At 38.2% G+C, this 17,824-nt stretch overlaps 1 protein-coding gene across 4 annotated transcripts in view; it reads right to left on the reverse strand.

Annotated features, from left to right (window-relative positions):
- Positions 1-2,999: 2,999 nt before the first annotated feature.
- LOC149026466 (protein NAP1-like) overlaps positions 3,000-17,824 on the reverse strand; it is a 116,970-nt gene continuing 102,145 nt past the window's right edge. For 3 of the 4 annotated variants that reach the window (XM_089146759.1, XM_089146758.1, XM_089146760.1), the window contains exons 17-24: positions 10,753-10,834; positions 10,502-10,612; positions 8,534-8,659; positions 8,318-8,457; positions 8,120-8,216; positions 6,149-7,140; positions 4,828-5,037; positions 3,004-4,411 (exon numbers count right to left, since the gene is read on the reverse strand). In XM_089146759.1, coding sequence (XP_089002885.1) covers positions 3,922-4,411; positions 4,828-5,037; positions 6,149-7,140; positions 8,120-8,216; positions 8,318-8,457; positions 8,534-8,659; positions 10,502-10,612; positions 10,753-10,834 — 2,248 coding nt within the window. In that variant the 3' untranslated portion in view covers positions 3,004-3,921. Of the gene's footprint in view, positions 4,412-4,827; positions 5,038-6,148; positions 7,141-8,119; positions 8,217-8,317; positions 8,458-8,533; positions 8,660-10,501; positions 10,613-10,752; positions 10,835-17,824 lie in introns of all 4 variants that reach the window. The other variant, XM_089146761.1, reaches the window with a different exon arrangement.

Here is a 17,824-nt window from a genome sequence, read left to right on the forward strand (position 1 = left end):
TAAGACATGTTTCGAGTGTTTTTTATTTACAAATTTTTATTTTATTTTATTTTTTTTATTATTTTTTTCTGAGGTTCATCTAAGTCGACTTGAACACGCTTTGATTATATTCTCAGAAGGAGCTTTCTCATCTTGAACCCATGACTTATCCATTAAGAAGTATGGATCTTACTACTTTACCAACCTTGCATTGACATGTTTTAAAGTGTTTGATTTCAAATTTTTTTGGATGGCGTCTCTTACATGGGTCTAAATTCGTAATTGGCCCCTTAAAGAGCGATATATTCTATGACACCCCCTTTGCTTAAAATGAAAATTTTTAATTTTACTCGTGAAAACTTTCAAGTTACCGGCGCCATTGGTGGTGAAGCATTTTAACCCTGAAGTTAGGGTTATAAAATGATTATTAAAGATTTGTTAATGTGTAAGGACTAAAATACCCTTCGATAATTCTTTTTTCACTCCCTTTCTATTTACTGTTTCTCCTCCGCCTCCAACTCCGGCGAACGAAAAATCGTGTAAAGAAATTTGGTGCCTATTAACGCGAGATTGCAATTTGCAACCACACCCACCACCGTCACAGTTACACCAAACCCCACTTTTCTCTCTCTCTCAATTTGCAAATCCAGGGAGTTCGGAGGAAGCAAACAAGAAAGAAAAGGAAGAAAATCCATTAATACAAAGAGTCAACAAAATTAGAAAAATGGGAGGAACATCAGCAAGCTTGTATAAGTGACTGAGAGAAAGCTGGAAGAGAAGAGACTACTAGCGTCTTGATGGGTCAAATCGGTTTCGCTGCCGCAAGAATCGAGTGGACCTGTTTTCTTTGTTGCTATCGGACCAGAACAACAGCAGCGGAGGAAGCAATTTTGGCAGATCAAGGTGACACCTAAGCTGTGATTCTTCACGGTTACTTAACCCTAATCTCTCATTGCTTGCTTGCTTCTTCTTCTTCTTTTTCTTTTCTTTCTTTTTCTTCTTCTTATCTTACATTGTTCATGCTTAATGCAATGGGCTGTTGGGATTTCAGTACAATTTTGAAGACAGATATGATCTGGTTCGATTCATAAAGACAGTGCAGCGAGCAAGACTTTATGTTCATCTTCGAATTAGCCTTTAGATTTGTGGAGAATGGAATTTTGGGTACCCGCCTTGCCGCCCCAGATCTCCTAGTTTTCTCTACTTCTTCTACTGAGTGACTAACTTGATGCGAATATCCATTTTTCATGTTGTTACCTTTCTTTTGAGAAGTAATGCTATAGATGAGATGGGTTTTTATTTTATCTTTTCACTTGTGCCTCTATGTAAGTGGGTTCGCTGTCTGGTTGAGTATGTTCCAAGTATCAGCTTCCAAACGGACAATGAACCCTTCAAGTTCTCTTCTTCTACTTCATGTCCTTCTAACTACAAAAAAATATATTGGAGGGAATCTGATTTTTACGTACTCTTCTAGGGTTTGCCCGAGGGGGAGGAAAAAGAGTAAATGGAAAGAAGTGAAAAAAGAATTGACGAGGGATATTTTGATCCTTACGCATTATAATCATCATTTTACAACCATAACTTAATAGTCAAAATGGTTATTATTAAGGGGGACAACTTGAAAATTTTCACCTTTATGAAGAGGGAGTGTTGTAGAATATATTGCCCTTAAGGGGACAATCACGAATTTCGACCTTGCTAAAGGGTTGCCATGCAAATAACTCTTGATTTCATAGAATTTGATTCACTCAGATCCATCCATGTGCACCGAAGTCCTAGAAAAATTCTATTTTCCCAATGGTTGATTCCTTTTCTTAATCACTCTCTTTGTACTAAGTTTGAGGATGATTTTTCACTATAAGAGTCCTTTTAATGAAAGGTTAAAATCTGATTGGGTCTTTTTTATGGCCTACGTTATGTCTCTCTCTCCCCCCTTTTTTCCCCTTCCTCCAAGGGCTTAAGTTATGTCTAGGTTCAGAGGTGACCCAAATATTATTTTATTACATTAATAAAAATAAAATTATTAAGATATACCCCCTAGTTTCCTTATTCTTAAAATTTTTTTAAATTTTTTTTTTTTTATGTTTTAAGTTTGAATTTTTGTAATGTCTAATTTGCCCTCGTTAAAATTAAGAATCAACGATGTACCCCATTTATAAAACCAGATTAAATGTCAATTTTACCCTAAACTTCAATTATTTTGAATTATGATGGGAAATATTGGTTTCTTTAACTTCATCTATTTTGTTGTGTAATCGATTTTCCCACCTTACTTTTCTTTATTTTGTATTAATTTGGATTTCTCACCCTCACTAAACTTCATTTATTTTGAAAAAAGATTAACTACCATTAGTTCTGCCTTTTTTTTTTTTTTTTTTTTTTTTTTTTTTTTTTTTTTTTTTTTTTTTTTTTTTTTTTTTTTTTTTTTTTTTTTTTTTTTGTTCTTTTTTAAGTATTATTTTATTTTATTAAAAGTAAAGAAATAGACAAAATCCCAAATAATACCTCATATCCTATTTAAAATTAGTGACATTTAAATTTCAAACATAGAATGACTACAAATGCTCGATCTCTAAATGTTATTTAGATACATTGATTAACACCATTAGTTGCCATTAAGTATATTTAAATTTCAAACATAGAATGACTAAAAAAATGCTCTCAGTTATTTAATACATTGTGTTAATATATAGTATATATATAATAACTGCAATTTTTGTTTTTTTTAGTGAAAAAGTAGAGAATAGTATTACTTGACTACAATTACAGTGTTTTCACAGCATACATGGCTAGCAGTCAGTACCCATATTAGTAGCGGGAAAACATCCTTGATTGTGCACATTCCTTTTGCACTCCTGTACCAAATGGTTGGCTGAGAAAACAAAGCAAATACAATAAGGATTTTAAAATTAAACTTTTAATCTTAGCCTTCTATTTGGTATAAAAGTGTGCTATTGTGCACAACAAATGATTTTTCTTCTCTACTAGTAGCCGTTATACTTGCCAAAATTACGAAAACAGCCTTTGAAGTTTGAACGTGGGTGACTTGAAATTACAAAATAAGGCTTCTTTAGTGTCTGTTACTCTTATTTATCAAAACCGATATTGGCACCAATGGCCACGCTTGTTTCTGTCGGTGTTGCACTAAATCTCCAATAATTGGTTGCCCTGAATTTCCAGTAGGTCAATTGGCGTTTGGTTTCATCCCAAAAAACAAAGCTTCCAAGTCATTTGAGTTGTTTAATCTTTCACTATACTGAATGTGCCCCTCCCATATCATGTGATGCGTACCAAAGTGCTTGACCAAACAGTGAAGGACCTCATGGCAAACACATGCCAAACAAATGGGCAGAGGTAATAATAATAAGCTATGAGATATTAAATCTCTTTTAGCAATTTAGTGTGCCTGGTCCAGTGCTTTCAATGGTGGAGGAGTTAGCACCGATCACCATGAGATTCTGGGTGCTGGTTTAACTTGTACCGAGTTGAAGCAAACACTTGCACAACCATTTTCACTTCAATGCTTCGCCACCAGAGAAATTTCCTCAGCAGGCAGCCAATCTTGCAGTACTTTTTCATGGTGATTTCCAAGCCAACGCATGTGGTCAAGAACCACCCATTCGTACGTAGTGTCAAAGCATTCACATAAGTAGTTTTCAACTAGACCGGTAGTATACATGGAAGCTCAAAAATATAATTTCAGGACCTGTCTTCCATTTTCTTGACAAATCTTCCGACTAAACCCTGTTCTTTATTATTAAGGAAAGAAAGAACCAAGTAGTAAGACTAGCGAGAAGGAAGGATGATAATACATCATCATATGATTTTAGGTACTCCTAATTTATATTTGTTTATACTCTAAAAAGTAACCGAATCGCTGAATACCTCCTCATCAATCAGAAGACAATAATAATCTAGAACCTTGTCAAATTTGATCATTTTCTACTTGTATAATAATGGACCAGACCTTGATACAGCAAACCTGGGCAATAGACTTGGCCCTGTTGTGGTAGCCGAAGTTGAGCCATCAACAAACTTCCCTCTTCCCGTTGTACTGTATTCCAAGGGTCCAGAACGACGAATGTTCCTCAGCCTGTTGTTGTCAGGGTTACGAAGGCTTGCGACATCCTCCTGTCCACGGGCAGCTGTCATCTTTACATAACCTGAATCATAAGTGCTTGCTTGACGTGTCGAATCACCACGGTTCTGCATGAATGTTGGAGATGCATGGAGAACAGATAAGGCAGGTGATTGTCGAGGCGATGGACTTGGCGACGCAAGCGAGATGGATGGAGGAGAACTGGAATAGTACTGACTATATAGAGAACGGCAAATGGCAAAAGGAACATGGAGCTCAAGAGTGCTTCTCGGAAGATGAGGGGACAAATCACAAAGCTGGTCTAGGAAGATCAGCTTTGCTATTAGATGGGACCTGTTCGAGAAAGATTAAATCAGGTTAAGACACTAGTAATTAAATATAACGTAAAGAAACAGGGTTCCACAATATGCCAATGCGAGGAAAATCTCCTACTCCTAACCAACCAGGCGGCCACAGAGAGAGAATACACTGATGCCACTGGAGTTTTTCCCCCCCAATGAAAGAAAAGGAGGAAGAATTTCTCGGGTGCTACATCATGTATAATCCATCATGAATAAACAGAAAAATTACACATGCGACCAGCATTAACTTGGTAACTCTTTAAGCAAGACTCAGCCAGTATGGCTGTGGAAATCATGATTTTTGTACCGAGAGATGAACACATAAGGATAATAGACGTGTAAGACTAATCAAGCAATCCTTCCAAGGATAAACAACTGCAGCTACTACTAAACCAAGAGGAGAAGTACCTGTTACCCTCACTCCAAGAATTTAGTATAATTTCTGAAGCACATTTAATGAAAAGTTGCATCATAGACTTTATATTTGCCTCAACAGAGAAATGGCTATGGATTTCAGGCTCCATAACCTCAGCAACATGCTCATTAGAGAGGGATTGCTTCTGTTGTTCCCTTTCCATCCTAACAAACTCACTGCCTGCAATCACAGCACTGATGCACCTGCAAGAACAACATTTAGCCTGAATGAGTAAGGTGCTTTGAGCAAATGAAGCATTACAAGAGAAATCAAAATCTCGTAGTAAAAGTCTTGTTTAGTATGTAACCACAAGGTTTGTGAATATTTTTCCAGTGAGATAATTATAACTATCTCCGACTCAGTTCTGCTCAGAGCATCCAATAATGACATGGCTAAGCCAGTAGAGCAGCACATCAGATAGTTATAATCATCCATCTTGTTGTTTGGGCCAAAATTTGGACATGTCATCCATTGGATGTCATTGAATTGCTCTGCACAACAATCACTGGTATATCAATATATACATAGATTATCCAATAAATGATCTTGAAGATAGTTCTACAGCTGAGATCATCAGTCAGCTGATATTGTTGCTCAAATCCGATATGAAACTAAATTACCATAACTTGAAGGGTTCCATATGCCACTGTTCCCAAATAGGAAATTCATGTTTTGCTTTTTACCTTTTGATCGAGAATTGTTGTATTCACACTTGGTTACTTATAAGGGCCTGTTTGATTACATGAATCCAGAGATTTGAAATCTCTGGATTCACAAATGGGAGATTTATACCCGTTTGGTTGTGTGAATCCCTAGATTCATGAAATCTAGAGATTCACCTTTTTACACTAAAAATGTGAATCTGTAGATTTATGGGTATGAGGTGAAATCCCTGGATTTCATGCCTACCTACTATAAAAGCGTTAAATATTTGGACCATGACTCCATAAATGTTTTTTTAGGATAAGTTTATAGATTTCATTCCAAAGATTCAGGCTAACCAAACAGTTAATTTTATGGAGCATGACTCCATAGATTTGAAATCTCTAGATTTTTGAAATTTCCAGACTCAAGTAACCAAACAGGCCCTAATAGATTTAAAATGAAAAAAAAAGGACATCTAGGAAAGGGGAATGTACGGATTCTCTCCCATTACAACTCCCCCCCCCCCCCCCCGAAAAAAAAAAAAGGAGGAAAAAATAACCTTTGTGAAAAGGCTACTTCCATGTTTCGAACCCCTTAGTACAACTAAACAATTGGATTAAGGCTCACCCATTCTTTAATAGAATTATGTAACCATAAAATAATGCCCACCTAGCCAAGCAGTGGATATTGTTGTTGAAGCCCCCAATGCCAACATTGAAAGCAGTTGTGTTCCAGACACTGGATGTCATGAACGCAGCAAAGAAATATGGCAGTAGACTCCACGAACTGTCATTGGCACCACCTAACTCTCCCAGAATTGACCTCACCCATTCTGAATCATGATCTTGAACCACACCAACATTATTTGTCACCTCTCTCAACCTCTTAATTTCTTTCCTGTCAGGAATCTCACCAGGTAAATGCTTAGCAACATCAGCTAGCAAATTAAATATTAGAGGTGCACCATCATCCAACACAGAAGCTGCAGCCACTGCCAAAAGCTGATTAAAAGCTAGAGCTTGGCCAGCCTGAATGCAGAATATAATCACTGTATCTATGTCCACTATCTGCTTCAAATATACCTCTCTTTCTACCAGGTCATCAGAATGCATGCTTCCAGCAAATACCTCAAGTGTCTCACGGTTCAAGCGCAATGATGTGTCAATACAATTTAGGAGTGCAGCTGTGTGTTCCTTCGTCATTCTGTCCAGTCTGTCTACTCCATAGCCACCAAAAATGCGAATAAAGGATTTCAACTCCCTTAAATCGGCAACCGAGTCAGCAAAATATCCACCAACAGGCCGTGTGCTTTTGAAACAATTATGCATTGGTGCAAACAAAATCCCTCCACCTGACACATCCTTCACAATGTTTTCAATATACCAGTTGCAGATGGCTTCAACAGCAGTTCCAGTGCTTTGGTCTGCCGGTTTTGCAAACAATTGAAGGGATGAAACTGGTCCAGAGAAGGCCTCAGTGAGTAAGACTTCACGGATGCCCTGGGTCAGGTCCATGCTAATGTGATGCTCTGCTAAATGAACTATACTCATATGTCTGCAGATCAGTGACTCCAGAATGGATGGCCGCTGAAGATCATTATCAGTTTTTAAGACAGCCAGAAGTCTCCTCCTGAAGTTTCCTAGCATGCATTCTCTCATGTACTGCAGAGTAACAAGCTGCATGTTATGCTTGAAGTATGAACAAGTGGAGGCAGGCTTATCCAAAAGTAAAGGTACAAAACAATGATACATTGGAACCAGATTCAAAAGGCTCTGTTACATTCAGTAAAAACTATCAAGGAAAATTTCCAAGTAGAATTCTCTTTTTTATTTATTTATTTGTAATTGAATTTACATGCAAAATTTTCTTTTCTTTTGGTTTTGGCTTGAAAAGGACTGGATCCAAAATGATATAATGTCATAACACTGATAGAACTAGAAGTGACACTAGTGGACTTTTATTTGCTTTCGTTGATGCAAAAAATAATATTACTGAAATACTTTCAAATATAAATCAGCATCGTGTGCTTCAGCCATTATATGCTATTTGAGATGTGAAGTTTAACAAATTGGAATCTACCATATCCAGGTCCTCTAAAACTCTCTAAGATCTGCTTTACAGCTGATTATAAGGATCTCTAAGCCATAAATACACCAGACAAGTCCCTCACAGGAGAAAGTTTTGCTTGTCAGAACAGTCAACTCACGCTGAAATTCTGTAATGCATGAATGGAGAGATTACATTGAAAGGAGATTAGGAAAATGTAAACGTGCACATATCTTCCGCACAAATATTTTTTGGGTGAATAATCTCTATCTGTAATGCATGAATGGAGAGATTACATTGGAAGGAGACTAGGAAAATGTAAACGTGCACATATCTTCCGCACAAATATTTTTGGGTGAATAATCTCTACAGATGTTAGTATACCAGTTTAAGTCATTTCATGTATCTACAGACACAGCCTAATGTGGTAAATAGTTCCAATTTTGATGAAAGCAGGATTAAAGTTGAAAATATACTACGAAGCAGGTTAAAATTGAAAATATACTACGAAGCAGGTTAAAATTAAAACTATACTACAAACCCAGCTGGAAGTATCAAAAGGAGAAGAAAAAATAAAAGAGAGAAACTTCCCACCTCCCTTAAAACAAAGACATGGTTTTGCACACATATGGGTTCCATATCATTCAATACTGAGCATAGATTTGTCAACCTCTGCATTGCAGCCTCCAGCCTGTAAGTCATTCAAACCAGTACATCAATCAGTTTTTTGTCTTCTAACCATTGAATTTTTTTTGCAAAAGAATCTAGTTTTAGTTCACTCTTCATGCTTACATTTTGATAGAACCATTGCATTCGGGGAAGCTCTCATGGCCAGGCAATGGCAAACCGGAGATGCTTTTTGGATATTTCATGCTAGGGTTTGAGGCTTTTGTTGCATAATTCATGAAAATTGCTGCTTGCTCTGGAAGAAGCTGAGATGTGCATATAATTAGTCGTTAGAACTTAATTATGTTGAATTAGCCCCTGCATAAACTGAAAGTTAATGACCTGAATCTCAAGACAGCCAAAACCTCCTTCAGAATCGAGAATATTGATTAGTCCTTCCAATCCACCCATGATGGACTCAATCAGAGATTCAACATATAGAACTGCATCTCGGCCAAATTTGGTTAACTGCACTGACACATAACAGGATAACTGTAATTCCATTATATATTGAAGATTTCTATCATCAGGAAGAACTTTCTCATGAATTATTCTTGTCATGAATACAATCGCAAGTCAATTAGGAGAAAGGGTGTTAAATTTTCAAACACACACAGAAAATAATCATTTTGTAATATTGTTTGATGTATATGCCTACAGAAATGAGCATAAGAGCCCTGACAACTAGCATAAAAATATTCTGAGACCTCCCTTGATGGGCAATGATCCATCTAATTTTTTGTATTAGAGCAAATGGCAGTACATAATAAACAGTCTTCTAGAACCCCCCCCCCCCCCCCCCCCAAGGCAGGTTGGAGACCTATCCAAGAAGGGCATTCCTTCTAGTGATGATCCATGTAACTTTTTGCTTCTTAAGTAATGTTCATCCATCTTCTATTACACTGGCATGCTAAATATTAATTTTCAAGTTCTCAAGAAAAGACACACCTACTAAACAATCCCAGACCATGTAAGTTAGCATTTAACTATTGCCTGAGAGAGAGAGAGAGAGAGAGATTCACAAAAGTTATGGGAAAAGAACAGAGAACAATGGGAGAAAAGGGCTGTGTGCTGGAACATATCACCATACCAAGTCAACTTAACAGATAAAGTCTATTTATTTTAAGTCAAAACACAAAATAAAAAGGAACATAAGTCTTAATTAACTAACTCTGAAGACTAAATAGGAAACTGGCTTTGACTAGGAAATTATCTAAAGGCATAAAGCAATAACACAAACCACAACAGGGGGACTATGCATTAAGTTTAACACTCCCCCCTTGATAAGAACCCTCAAATCAAAGAGGAAATTTGATATCAAACTAAGAAATTAACAAGATAATCTGGTTTTAATGGTGCCAGTCACCCCCACAGCATTCATTGCTGCCCAAAAACCACTCACATATACATTCCATACCCTCTCCTCTCAAATCCCCATTATTTATAATCCCTAATCACCCTAAACCTCTCTCTCTCTCCTCTCTCTCTCTCTCTCTCTCTCTCTCTCTCTCTCTCTCTCTCTCTTCCACATGGCATGATCCTGGGGCCTTAACACTGAAATCAATTTTTAAGGCCTCCATGAAGCTCGCCCAATCCAACTTTGGCCAACAGCTCCTGTGGACCCAATCTACGCATCTCCTTCCAAGCATTGGAGAGCTACTCTGAACAGTTGGTCATCCTTGATGTGGTGCTTCCAGCAAATAAATAAGGCCTCCAATAGCCATTCAGCACTTCTCTTTCACCGGAAAAAGAAGACAGTGCCGTGTTGCCTCCCTGCGATTGTGACTGCTTTGATACCAGTTAATAAGAACCCTCTAATCAAATAGGAATTTAATATCGAAGCCAAGAAATTAACAAAATAATCTAGTTTTAAATGCTGCCCCTTAGCCATAGGCTGCCCAAAAACCACTCACATATACATTCCATTCCCTCTCCTCTCAATTCCCCCTTATTTATAATCCCTAATCACCCTAACCCTCTCTTTCTCTGTCTCTCTCTCCTCCACATGACATGATCCTGTGGCCCTAAAACTCCCCCTCAAATGGGAACAGATACAAAAGGCAGCATCGGTCTTGAACACAAGAAGAAGTCATAGACACCGGCAAGCTCAAAGCAACATCTAATCAAAAACTCATCAAAATCTACCATACTAAATTTGTGCCAAAATTTTGGTGTTTCGGCCATCTCGCCCTTGAACCGAAATTTCTAACTATGGTCAAAAGTAAGTGGTAAATGGACTAGATTTTGTTATACTCTTATGGAGCTTAATGGTAAGACAACCAAACATTAAAATATATACACTTCTAGTACCTCTTCTGGAACTACTGCAGAGGCACATTCTGGAAAACTACTAGCAACTCCAAGCCATGCACAGCAATGTTGTGGGCGCCCTTCCGGACCAAACATGGTATTCCTGAACACCTGATTCCACACTTTTACCATCAGATAACAAATAAACTACATTGTCATAGAGAAAATTGAAAATGTAATCGAATGTGGAAAAAAATAAGTGGGAGTAATGGGACTTAAAACCCCAAAGAAACCAGAAAGGAAATACTTACTGTTGTAAGATGGTGGTGATAGAAGTACAGCTTTTTAAGACTTCCATGTTTTGACAGCTGAGACTCAAGTTCATCGACACATCTACAATATCACATCTCCTTATCATCATCATAGCCATATCCAAACTAAATGGAGCTGGTCAATTCATATAATATTTACTTAATTGCTCATTAAATATTTTGATAGGTGCTTCTGAATGCATGCACTGGATGTTACGGACAATAAACCATAGAATTTTTCAAAGCCTAGAATAAAGAGAAAATGGTTAAGTTTCTCTAGTTGGTGCCTTGGGCCACCTTTCTGCCACCTGGAAAATTAGTTGGAGTGCGAATTTGTGGACAAATTGCCACATAAACATGTAATGGCTATCAAATTACCCATGGCGGGGAAGCAGTAGCGCAAAAAGATCTAGAATGGCAGTCAACTAATAACCATTAACAACAAACCAACTCCTAGTTTAGGGAGATCTGTTGAAAAAACACTATGTTGTAGAATGGCTTATTGTGATCAGTGTGATCTCAAGCCCTCTATTTATAATAAAGTGGAAAGAACACTATTACATAAATACCCTTACTTGGGTAACAAGAATTAGAAATTTACATGAACACAAACTCTAATTGAAGTCCTAGTAGAATCCAACACTCCCCCTCAAGTTGAGGCATAGATATTAATCATGCCCAACTAGCCTACAATAGGAAGGAAATCTTTTTCTTTCAAACCCTAAGTGAAAACATCTGCCACTTGGTCTCCAGACCTCACAAAAGGCATGCAGATAAGCCCTTGTTCCAGCTTTCCTTTGACAAAACACTTGTCAATTTCAATGTACTTAGTTCGATCATGTTGTACCGGATTATTAGCAATACTAATAACAGCCTTGTTGTCACAATATAACATCATAGGGTTTAGAACTTGGACTCCAATATCTTGCAGCAAGCCTTTCAAACATAGCAGCTCACAAACTCCATAAACCATGGCTCTATATTCAGCTTCGCTACTAGATAAAGCTACCACATTCTGTTTTTTACTTCTCCAAGTAACTAGATTACCTCCAACAAAGGTACAGTAACCTGAAATTGACTTCCTATCTGGGGATCCAGCCCAGTTTGCATCAGTGTATGCTTATACTCTTAGATAATCATTGGTGACAAAAGTATTCCTTTTCCAGGTGTTCCCTTCAAATACTATAGTATTCTGATAAACAGCATTCATATGAGCTAAATATGGATCATGCATGAATTGGCTCACTATCCTCATAGCATAAACGATGTTTGGCTTGGTGTGGGACAAGTAAATAAACTTCCCTACTAGCCTTTGGGTATCTTCCTTTGTCCATTGGTTCTCCCTCTTTTTCTTTAAGTTTAGCTCCAGCTTCAATAGGGTATCAACTGCTTTACACCCCAACATTCCCACTCCTGATAATAAATCTAGGACATACTTTCTTTGGGATAGGTATATACCTTTCTTTGATCGAGCCATCTCAATCCCTAAGAAATACTGTAATTTCCCTAGATCTTTAATCTCAAACTCTTTCCCAAGAAAGTCCTTCAACCTTTGAATTTCTTCACCATCATTTCCTGTGATGACAATATTGTCTACATAAACAATGAGAAGTGTGATGTTAGTAATAAACTTCTTGACAAATAGTGTATGATCAGCATTGCTTTGCTTGTACCCAATAGAAGTCATTGCCTTCAGGAGACGTCCAAACCAACATTTAGGAGACTGTTTTAACCTATAAATTGACCTCTTCAACCGATAAACTTTCCCTGTAGTATTGTCATTGGAGAAACCATGTGGGATTTCCATATAAACTTCTTCCTCCCACTCCCCATGTAAGAAGGCATTCTTTACGTCTAGTTGGTGCAAGTTCCAACCTTTGTTCACAGCTATAGACAACAGGACTCTGACAGTGTTCAGTTTCGCAATAGGGGCAAAAGTCTCTTGATAATCAATCCCATAGGTTTGGGTAAATCCCTTTGCAACTAGTCTAGCCTTCAACTTGTTGACTGATCCATCCATATTTTGTTTAACCACAAACACCCATTTGCAACCTACTGGTTTTTTTCCCTAAAGGAAGTATAATCAGCTCCCAAGTATCATTTTTCTTCATTGCTTGCATTTCCTCTACTATAGTTGCCTTCCATCTCTTATTAGCATAGGCTTCCTGCCAACTTTTAGGAACAGATATAAATGATAGAGAGGATATAAAAGCACGGTAAGAGTCAGACAAAGATTCATAAGAGACATATTTAGCTATGGGATGCTGAGTACAAGATCTGACTCCTTTTCTAACAGCAATAGGAATATCAGAAGAAGATACCTCAATGGGAACAGTAGAATCTGATTCTGAAGCAAGAGATTGACGTGGTAACGTATCACCTTTCTCCATTTGCTTTAGCCGGTTGTAATTCTTCCTCTAATAAGTCTGCACCTCCTTATTCTGGTCAATCTTGTTTTGAAATACCTCAATAGTGTGCCTCACAGGAGTGGTCTCCTCGTGACTAGGTTCTTCACATGGTTCAAAAATGGAGGGGGGGGGAATTAGAGTCCTCAGGTATACTGGTTTAAGTCTCCCCCTGGTCAAGAAACACTTCTTGAACTCCTAAGTTGTGTTGTGGTGGTGTGATAGAAAGGTCTAGAGTCGGAAATAACACCTCTCCTCTAGGATTCTCCCCCTGGAGAGGTGTATATTAAGGGCAAGATTCATTAAAAATGACATCCATGGAGACAATGGTTTTCCTGGAAAGAGGATGATAGCATTTGTACCCTTTTCGAGTAGCAGAATATCTTAGAAAAATGCAGCGTATGCCACGGGGAGCCAGCTTACTTTGATGGGCTATGATTCTGGCATAACAGACACATCCAAAAACCTTTGGGGGAATAATAAAAGAAGAGGTCCCCTGAAGAAGCTCATTAGGACATTTAAAACTAAGTATCCTACTGGGCATCCTATTCATAAGGTAGGATGCAGTGAGTCTAGCATCACCTCAGTATTGGTTAGAGACATTCATAGCAATCATAAGTGAATGGGCTATCTCTAAAAGATACCGATTCTTCCTTTCAGCAACCCCATTTTGAGCAGCGGTATCAACACAACAGGTCTGGTGTATTACGCCAGAATCAGAAAGATATCGCTGAAATTCACCATTAATATACTCTGTGCCATTGTCACTGCGAAGGATCTTCACAGTGGCATTGATCTGAGTCTTAATCATATTATGAAAAATCACAAAAAAAAATTTGAAAAACCTTATTTTATTGTTTTAAAAGATAAATCCATATAGAATGAGAGTGACAATCAGTAAAAGCAACAAAGTACCTATGACCAGTAATAGACACACGTCGGCAAGGGCCCCACACATCAGTATGAATTAGCACAAAAGGAATATATTTTCTATTATGAAAAGAAGGTAAATAAGTAGAACGAGTCAGCTTCGCAAAAATGCAGGCTTCACAAAAAAAATCATCATCGTTATAAGAAGAAACCCAATCAGGAAATGCTTTTTTAAGAGTTCTTAAAGGGAGGTGACCTAGCCTACGGTGCCACTGCTGAAGGTCTGACATTACTAAATAAACCTGATTAGAAGATGCAGTAAGTAGAAGTAGATCCTTTAATTGGCTCCAACAGATAAAGTCCATTGTCTAGTTTACCACGTCCAATCTCCTTCCCCGTTACCAGATCCTGGAAGACACAATAAAATGGGAAAAAAGTCACTTTACAATTCAAGGCATGTATAAGACTACAGATAGAGAGCAAGTTAATAGAGAAAGAGGGAACGTGTAAAACTTTAGACAGATAAAGTGATGGAGAATGCTGAATGGTCCCTTTTCCAGCAATGGAAGAATAAGAGTCATTAGCAATACGAACTTTATCTTTAACGGAAGTTGGAGCATAATATAAGAAAAAAGTGTATGAACCTGTCATATGATCGGTGGCTCCTGTATCAATGATCCAGGGAGCAGAAACTGAAGAAACATGGTAGCCTGGAAAAGTTTTGCTTAATGTAGCAAGTTAGGAGTTGGTATGTGAAGTGGAGGAAGCAGTATTAGAGGTTGTACTGGCAGTAGAAGACTGCAGAATACGTCGTAGAGTAGCTAACTCCTCCTGTGAAAAACCAATGTCTGCAGAGGGTGTTGTGGAAACTGTCTCAGAAAGATTAGCTTTCGATTTTCCCTTTTTTGTACTCTTTTTTGCTCAAAATCAACAGGCTTTCCATGGAGCTTCCAACAATTTGCCTTGGTATGATATGGTTTGTGACAGTGCTCACACTTGACAATCTCCTTTACTAAATCAATTTTAGTGCTAACAGACTGTATGGCTGATTTTTCCACAATAGGAGTATGAAGCATGGCTAATCGATGGCTTTCCTCACAATGAACAAGGGAATAAGACTGTTTGAGTGTAGGAAAGGGAGAACGACTTAATACTTGCACTCTGATTTGATCATACTTCACATTCAAACCTACTAAGAAGTCATATACCCGAATCGTATCAACGTGCTTCTTATAAGTAGTCACATCATCTGGATTAGTGGGGTGATAATCCCCATAATGATCCAACTCCTGCCAAAGAGATCGCAACTCTGCATAATATTAGGCCACACTCAGTTCCTTTTGGGTAGTCTCATGAAGCTTCTTTCGTAGCTTATAAACCTGTGCATCATTCCCCAACTGTCCATATGTTTCAGTAGTAGCCATCCAAATTTGGGCTGCAATATCAAGTAATAGGTATAAAAAAGGGCATATCCAGTGCCGAAGCTCCTACACTGTGAGGTTTGGGGAAGGGACTTTCTAGGCAGCCTTACCCCTGCTTTGTAGAGAGGTTGATTCGAACCCGCGACCTCTAGCACACAATGGAGAGACTCCACCATTGCGCCAGGCCCGCCCTTCAGTATCAAGTAATAGGTATCCACGGGCAATATTTGGACTCATGGAACTCAAAAGGAATGACATAATAAGAGAGTCATTCAAGATCCATTTATCCTGTGAAACACTTGTGGTAGTAGGTTTGATAGTGGTGTTTGTAATGTGTCCAACAAGTCCTCTTCCGACAATAGTCAGATAAGCAGATCGAGACCAGATCAAATAATTTGTTTCATCAAATCGTATCGAAAGAGGATGAAGAATAGGGTAATGTTTGGAGCTAGTGGGAGCAGTAGTACCATCGGTGCCATGTTGAAAAAATTGGCTGCAGTTCTTTAGTCGTCACCCTTCAATGTAGGTTCCTGAAACAGCTGGTCTTCAGGAGTCTCTTTCAGCGGAAGTTGCAGAAGCTCCGGTAGGTTCAGGATCAGCGGAGCAGCGGCAGTGGAAGTTGCAGATGCAGAAGCAGCGGCAGCAGAAGCAGTGATTGCAGGAGCAGTGGTAGTGGCGAACCGAATACCCTATTCGAACCGAGAACTGAATCAAATTTCTTCTTCTCGTCTACCGAGACTGAACTGATGAACAGCCAGAAAAAAAACGGTAGAATGAAGAATTGCGATGGTTTTGCGACGGGTTTAAAAAAAATCAGAAGAAGAAGGTAGGTCTCTCTTCCCTAATCGAACTTAGGCTGTGGTGCCATGTTGAGAAAACATTATGTTGTAGAATGGCTTATTGTGATCAGTGTGATCTCAAGCCCTCTATTTATAATAAAGTAGAGAGAACACTATTACATAAATACCCTTACATGGGTAACAAGAATTAGAAATTTACATGAACACAAACTCTAATTGAACTCTTAGTAGAATCCAACATGATCGGGTCTCAATGCAACGCTGATCACAAGGCCTTTAAGATGTATGGAAGGGTTGCCAAAAATAGATGTGATTCGACAATTAGATTGGAAGACATCAAGATATCAATGAGTTGTGAAAATAGAAGGTGGCTAAAACGGAGAAACTCAAGGTCAGAGACAGCAAAAAACAGCACATGTAGTGAAGGATTGACAAGTCAAAGCAAAATAAAATGGAGAGTGTGGGATAGAAGTGAGGGATGTAATTGGTTACTGATGCAACAAAATAGTGTGTAAAAATACAAATTAGCAGGACAGGATAAAAACCCAAGTCAATAAGGTGCTGCCGCAGGTCTTCTAGAAGGCAGTTTGTAACAACCTCCAATTAGTAGGATTCATGGGACTGTCTTTGGTGTCTACTACAGCCAAGGATCTGCTCAAAATTAAGAAGCTGCTAAAATAACAGTTAGTGGACAGAATAGTACTCGAGAAAGCAAAATGAAGAAGAAACAGGTATCTGAAAGACTTACAACAAGATTCTAATCTTCAATGGAAGAAGGAAAATTAGAATGAACATACAAAGAAGAAGAAGAAGAAGAAGATGAAGAAGAAGAAGAAGAAGAACAACAACAACAACTAGGTTTCCCACCAACCACCTAGAACTTGACTAGTAATGTCAAGAAGCAACACAGTAAATCCTTGTGTATGGTTCGCCAAATTCTTTTCTTGTCATATTTTATGTTTTGTGGCCTTCATGGAGCTTAAACACCATCAGCATATAATTCTGATTATTTTTTAATCGTAATGTTTCTTTACTGTTAAAACAATATAAAAAGATGATGGATGAATCTGCTGTCAGTAGTTTCCCAGCAACAAAATACATACAACTATAAAAGAGTAATAGATAGACACGAAAAATAACTACATTTTAGTATTGTTATATTTCCTGAAATATTCAAGTAGCTAGTGCTGACAGGCTGATAAGCACCTCATGTCTGAGGTGTACACACGCAAGAAAGGCAGGCACCACAGGGAATCATCCTCAACTAAACATGTGGGGGACAGAATCAACTAAAAAGGCAGGGACAACTGGCAAGAGGTCATTGGGGAGCAACCACACACTTGCTGGAGAAATACAGAAATTATAGCCTACGTGGAAAGCAACAGTTAGCTAGGATTACGATATATATAGAGAAGAGAGGACAGGCAATTAATGAGTAAAGGGGCATCTATGCTTGCAGTAGGAGAGCCAAGCTCTCGGGTAGAAGATAAAAGGGAATAGCAGGGGATTGTTGATGCTGTCACTCGGTTGTATGTTGCTGAAATTGAATGAGACAAACATAATCCTTTATTCTAAT

Source organism: Hakea prostrata, chromosome 2 (assembly GCF_041222555.1).
Source record: "Hakea prostrata isolate BN-2017 chromosome 2, UWA_Hpros_2, whole genome shotgun sequence".
Lineage (NCBI taxonomy): Eukaryota > Viridiplantae > Streptophyta > Magnoliopsida > Proteales > Proteaceae > Hakea > Hakea prostrata.